Consider the following 6,000-nt stretch of genomic DNA (forward strand, 5'->3'; position numbering starts at 1 on the left):
GAAGCAAAGAAGCGCCCGAGCTGGGCTCCGTTACACTAGCCTACTCGTCGTTTTGTGGTCGTCTCTGACAGATGCTGTGGACCCGCCACCTCCCACCTGTCGCCACTCTCTTTAAGCGGGCCCCAGCGCTAGGTGATTCTGGTGGGTGAGTCTGACCGTGTCTATTAGGCCGGCAGGAATTTGTAGAGTTGGCGTGCACGACGTGTTACGTGTTTTATATCAGGCACAAAACCCCGCTAATATCGAATCCGTTACAGAATGGGAAAAGCGGGGAGTGGCCATCCAACGGCTCTGTTCTGATCACTATATTAATCAACTTTCAAAATTTTAATTTATCTCAATTTGCTTGGGTTGAAGGTGTAGTTTGAAATAAACTAAATTAAGTGGAGGAATTTATAACAAAAGTAATCCAGCCAAGACTCATTTATTAAACTCCGGGGTCGGTTGTGGAGTGAGTCGCACTCCAAGGGGCAGGTACGATGAGGAAGAACCGAAATGCCATCGACTCGTTCACATCCACCGATCAATATACCAGTAAGGACATTGGACATATGGCAGATGTCAACGGTCCTTTCGCCGTGGGTAAATAATGCGGTACGTTGAAACTACCTAGTGGGCCCCGTGGGCGGTGTCATGAGATGTTGCCTCGGGAGTCCCATTTTGGGGCACGTGTTGGTCCCCCTCCAAAGTTTAACGTTTTTGCTGTGCGTATTATTATCAGAATTCAACTTCAAAATGTTTTTTTTTGTTTTTTTTCTTAAATAAACAAATCTGTTTCGAGCTCCTTTTGTTATTCTATTAGACTGAATTTGATAAATTAATTTCCAAAAAATATTTAATATTGTTTGATATATAAAACGCCAAATTGGAGTAGTTGACTAAGACGTCCACGGGCTTTAAAAAGATAGTTAAAGGGACTTGATATTTAGGCCCATCGGAGCCCAGCCTGTCAACAAAAATCGAACGGCCACGATCCAAAGAGCGAATCCTCCGCCTTCCCTCCTTAGGCTTGTCGTGTCTCGACCAATAGCAGCTCGGCTCGCATCATTCTCTTGCTTCTCATTGGTCCATTGTTTCCACGTCATTCTTCGATTAATATTCTTGCTCTTTTTATTTAAATAAGGCCCCGTTGCTCGTCCCCCATTTCGATTAAAAAACACTTTTTTAATTTCCTTCTTTGTGCATCCATGGCGGATCGTTCCCTGTTATTCACAGGATTCCTCGTACTTCTCACGGCGGGAGCTTCTTCAGGTGCTCTAATCTCCTCGAGAGCGTCTCCCGGACGAGCTATTTCGGTAGGCAAACCCCTAGGTTTCTTGATTTTCTCCCCTGGCTTTGGACTCCCTTAATTGATTCGTGTATATGGTTTTGCCATTGCAGGATTTGAAGGATTCGATTGTGAGGGCGCTGGGGTTCCAGGCAGAGGACGTGGAGGTCTCGGGGTTCCAGGCCCGTGACGCGCAGGTGGGGCATTCGCTGGCGTACGAATTCGAGATCGAGATCGATAAGAAGGTTATTCCGATCAAGTTGTTGGAGGACGTGAGCCGATGGGAGGCTGCGGATTTTCCGACATTTGGAGAGGACGCAGAGAATGAAGGAGATGGAACAGAGTTGGTGAACATCGAGAGGTGGTCGAATTCTAGGGCTCCGCCGACCTTGCCGCCGTTTCAGCTCGCCGGCCCTTTGGAGCTGTGGATTCAAGACGCCGATAGCCTGAGAATTGCATTGCCGGTGAGGTTTCAACTGTGATTTGACTCGTGATGTTCCGGTTTGAGAGATTAATAAAATTGCTTTCTTTTTTCCTCTCCGGCAGCACGAGGTCGAAGCCGGAACGTTGAGGAAAGTGATTTTAACAGACGATGTCGCCGTCACCGTGAAGGGCGCGCGGTCTGTAAGCCTCCGGCTGCCGCTGCAACTCCCCCTCCCTCTCAACCGCACCCATCCCGACAGCCGCCGGCCCGCGTCGGGGCTGCTTGCCATCGCCGAGGCCGCACGTCAGTCCGCCCGTTCATCAGGCGAACCCCTCCTCTCCCTCCGCGTCGTCGGTCCGACATCCCTCACATCCTCTCCATCGGCGTCACCCCACGACAAGCTCAAGCTCAAGCGGCTCGCCCCGGGGCTCGTCGAGCTCTCCTCGCGCTCCCTCCCGTCGACCGCCGGAGCGCAAAACCCGACTCTTTGGCCACTGATATCGCTGAACGGATCCAATTCCAACATCCAAGGATTCGAGGAGCTGTTGGCGTCGTTGCTCGGGCGGAAGGGCGAGGAAGAAGGATCGTTCACGCTGCTGAAAGCAGATGTAGCAGCGAGAAGCTACATGAAGATTGGATTCAAAGTAGAGAAGCAGATTGCGGAAGGGGAGGTGGACTGGTCCAGTTATCCGGAATGGAGGACGAGGCCGGAGAAATCCACGGCTCACTTCGAGGTTCTTTCTCGGATAGAGGAGAATGGAAAGGTCATCCCTGAGAGGATCACGGAAGTAAATCCTGCTGAAATACTCGACAGCGTAGCGCAGAGTGAGCTAACTGGAAACTTTTCCATGTCTCGAGCTTCAATTGTTCATCCTCCTCAAAGTTTCTTCACATTGTAATCTTGTCGTCTTCTTCTTCTTCTATTCTTCTTCTTCCGTTCTATATACTTCAAAAAGAGAAGCCATCGACCTCGTGCTGCCGAAGTTGGAAGCATTGGCTCGGCAATAAATTGATTGGAATTTTCTTTCTTCTGTTTATGTTCAAAGATAACAAGCTATAGCTATATCTTGATTAGTTCCTATGATTCGTTAAGCAATGCTGGATGAAACATTGTAGTCTGTTTCACTTGAACCTGCAGTGAAAGAGTAGATAGATTTATCTTCTAATGGAACCTTTAAATTTTGATTTCAAAATGATTTTAAAGTTTTTTTCGAGGTATATCTATGGAAATGTTCTTTTATGTTCATCATGCAGCTTGTTTTAGAACAACTATTTTGACTATTGTTCTCGAGTCATAATAAACAATAAACATGTATGTCTGAGACCATGTTTTCATCTTGGTGGTCTTTGTACATGTTTGAGCGCTAAGCATATGAAGTCCATTATCATAAATGCTTAACTGTCCCGGTTAAATATCATGGACGGTCAAACTACCAATCAACGAATTCCGGAGATTGTAGGTGAAGGACATAAAGGGACCTGAAATACACTCAAGGAGAGAGGATTAGATTGGCCAGGGGATGGATCTCAGGGCTACTCCAACACTCAAGTTAGGGAAGTTAGGGTTTGCTTGAAATGATATATTGAAGGATGAAGGTGGAGAATAAAGGTAGAATATGGTGGAGTTGGAGAAAAATAGGAATCCTTCTCATTATATTCATGAGCGCTTATATGATCTTCTCAAGAGCATCTCCACGCCAACTAGAATATCATCATTGCAAGGGTTGAGGAGGGGACCAGATCCAACGGTTATTGGTTATCTTCCCACTCGTCAGCCACCACATGTCAGTAGGGATATCTAGCAGACCAGGTCTGACAACCATGCAACCGCTCCTCCATACTCAGCATGCCACGTGTCTAGGAATATTTGCAGTCATTGTTAGCGAGCATGTATAGGGCATATATTGGTGCAATTTCCCTAGGTTAAGGTTGATCAGGTAAACTAAGCTTGAATTGGCTCAAGCTTGAGTCGTAATGTGCGAGTTTCGATGTTTGACAATATATAAAAATTATTTTGACAATATATGGAGATTGCAAGAGCAATCATCCATTTGGGGAGATTGGTCAAGATTGACCAGTTTAATGTGAAGAAGAGTCAAGTAGGTCAAGGTTGGTCGGATACTTGATTGGGAAGTCCAACGGGAAGGTTGGCAAAAGATGAAAATCTAAGTGGGGCAGTCTTGATTGGACACTTGGTGGGAAAGTCTTGGTGAGTGAAGTCGGACAGAAAGAAAATCCTGGTGAATGAAGTCAGGTGAAAGACCTAGTGAGTGAAGCTAGCCATATGGAAAATCATGATGAGTGAAACTAGATGAAAGACCTAGTGAGTGAAGCTAAGCAGATAGAAAATCCTAGTGAGTGAAGCTAGGTGAAAGCCCTAGTGAGTGAAGCTAGGCAGATGAAAATCCTGGTGAGTGAAGCTAGATGAAAGCCCTGGTAAGTGAAGCTAGATAGTAAGGAAGTCCTGGTGAGTGAAGCCAGACACGTGGAAATCCAGGTGGGTCTAGGAGGACCGGACACTTAGCACGGAGAGAAAAGTTCAAGTGGGTCAAAGATTGACCAGACACTTGGTGAAGAAGTCCCAACAGGTCAAAGTTGCCCGGATGTAAGATTTGAGAACCCTAGACTTGAGTTAGGCAAGTTAGAGTTGGTCAAGTTGATGAGGAGATCAATGGAACCAGAGCCAAATCGATCAACCGATCGATTGGGAGAGTGCTACGAGAAAAAAGGGCACAATCGATCGGGTGATCGATTAGGAGACATTCTCACAAGCACAGAGAAGTTCCTAATCGATCAACCTATCAATTGGGTACCACGAATCGATCGGTCGATCGATTGGGGCTCGGTTTCTCGTAGTGACTCGAGGAAAAGCCAAAATCGATTGGTCAATCAATTTCGGAGCTTTCTGTGAAATCATAGAAAGCCTTTAGATTGATCATCTAATCGATTCAGCTATACCCAATCGATTAGTCAATGGATTAGGATATGATTGTTAGTAGGATGTAGGTTTTGGACAGTTGGAATTGTTGGGATTTGACGTGACAATCGATTAGGAGCCCTAGATCACGCAGATATAAAGGCGACATCGAGGTTCAAACAAGATAGCTCTTGACTCCATCTTCTTCACTACTGTTCGCTGGACCTAAAGCCTTGGAAGACAAGTGTTGCTGCACTTTCCAATTGGTCCAGAGGCATCTACAAGCTACAAGAGATCAAGCAAGAAGGGTTTCATTTGTTTTATCGTGTATTTACTTCTTGTTTTGAGTTGTATGCTTGTGAGAGTCTTGTACGAGGTTTCTCCACCTCCGGTTGTTTCGAGAAGGAGTTTGTGTTCATAGTGAAGAGTGCGCACCGTGTGGATCATTGGATTAGTCACCTCTTCTTGAGGTGGATACTAAGTAAATCCTTGTGTTAGCATTGGGAGCTTACTTCGAGTCTATTCCGCTGTAAATCATCATCATCGAAGTGCGAGAAGCTATTCACCCCCCTTTAACTCCGAAGTGTCCCAACAAGTAGTATCAGAGCGAGGTCGCTCTTTATCGGACTCATCGCCGGAAGGGCAATGAGCTAGAGGAAGAAGAAGTTAAAGCCTAAATTTCATTAAGTCAAAGACTTCATCAAAGGCTCAACTTCAAGATGGATTCTGAGATAGACTCGGTTTCGACACAATGGTGCCTCCATCATTTACAATGACAAACTTTGATTTTTGGAAATCAAGAATCGAAAACTTCTTTATGACGCAGATAGAGCAATGGTTTGCTTTAATGGAAGGTTTTGAAGCTCCAAAGGATAATAAAGGTAAAATCATCATGAAGAATAAATGGAGTAAGGAGCAAGCTCAAAGATGTGAGACCAATAACAAAGTGACCAAGTTATTGGTCAATTTATTGCCTAACGACATCTTGAGCAAGATAGGGGAATACAAAGAGCTAAGGAGCTTTGGAGCAAGTTGGCGAAGATCCATGAAGAACCCTCCACTACACCAAATCAAGACAAATTCAAAGAGGGCAACTCATTGTATCAATAAGAAGAGGACTCTAAGGTTGAGAGGTGCTTAACATCGGAAGAAGAAGAAGTCCAAGAAATTTCATTCTTAAAGGAGTGCAACGAAAAAGGCAAAGATAGAGCATACTCTTTGTTTCATGTACAAAAGGATGAAGATGGAGAAGCCCCCACCTCAAGGATTAAGGGGGAGCATGGAACATCAATGTCGGATCAAGAAGAAGTCTCTTCATCCGGATCAAATGGAGAAAGTGTCACCCCTATAAGTAAAAGTATAGAAATTTCAATTGTAAATAATAAAGATCAT

The 6,000-nt window shown here is 45.1% G+C and overlaps 1 protein-coding gene across 1 annotated transcript; it reads left to right on the forward strand.

The window, feature by feature from the left end:
- The first annotated feature begins 1,153 nt into the window (after positions 1–1,153).
- LOC122046254 lies at positions 1,154–2,857 on the forward strand. Its single transcript, XM_042606867.1, has 3 exons — positions 1,154–1,295; positions 1,381–1,731; positions 1,814–2,857. The coding sequence occupies exons 1-3, from the start codon at positions 1,188–1,190 to the stop codon at positions 2,588–2,590; spliced, it is 1,236 nt and encodes a 411-aa protein (XP_042462801.1). The 5' UTR covers positions 1,154–1,187; the 3' UTR covers positions 2,591–2,857.
- Positions 2,858–6,000: the final 3,143 nt, after the last annotated feature.

The sequence above is a fragment of the Zingiber officinale genome, chromosome 2B, assembly GCF_018446385.1.
Source record: "Zingiber officinale cultivar Zhangliang chromosome 2B, Zo_v1.1, whole genome shotgun sequence".
NCBI lineage: Eukaryota > Viridiplantae > Streptophyta > Magnoliopsida > Zingiberales > Zingiberaceae > Zingiber > Zingiber officinale.

Excerpts from the sequence above, each read along its gene's own strand:
- LOC122046254 (XM_042606867.1), top strand. The coding sequence starts at position 1,188 with ATGGCGGATCGTTCCCTGTTATTCACAGGATTCCTCGTACTTCTCACG. Across the intron at positions 1,296-1,380 it reads CTCCCGGACGAGCTATTTCG|GATTTGAAGGATTCGATTGT; the intron begins GTAGGCAAACCC and ends TTGCCATTGCAG. Across the intron at positions 1,732-1,813 it reads GCCTGAGAATTGCATTGCCG|CACGAGGTCGAAGCCGGAAC; the intron begins GTGAGGTTTCAA and ends CCTCTCCGGCAG.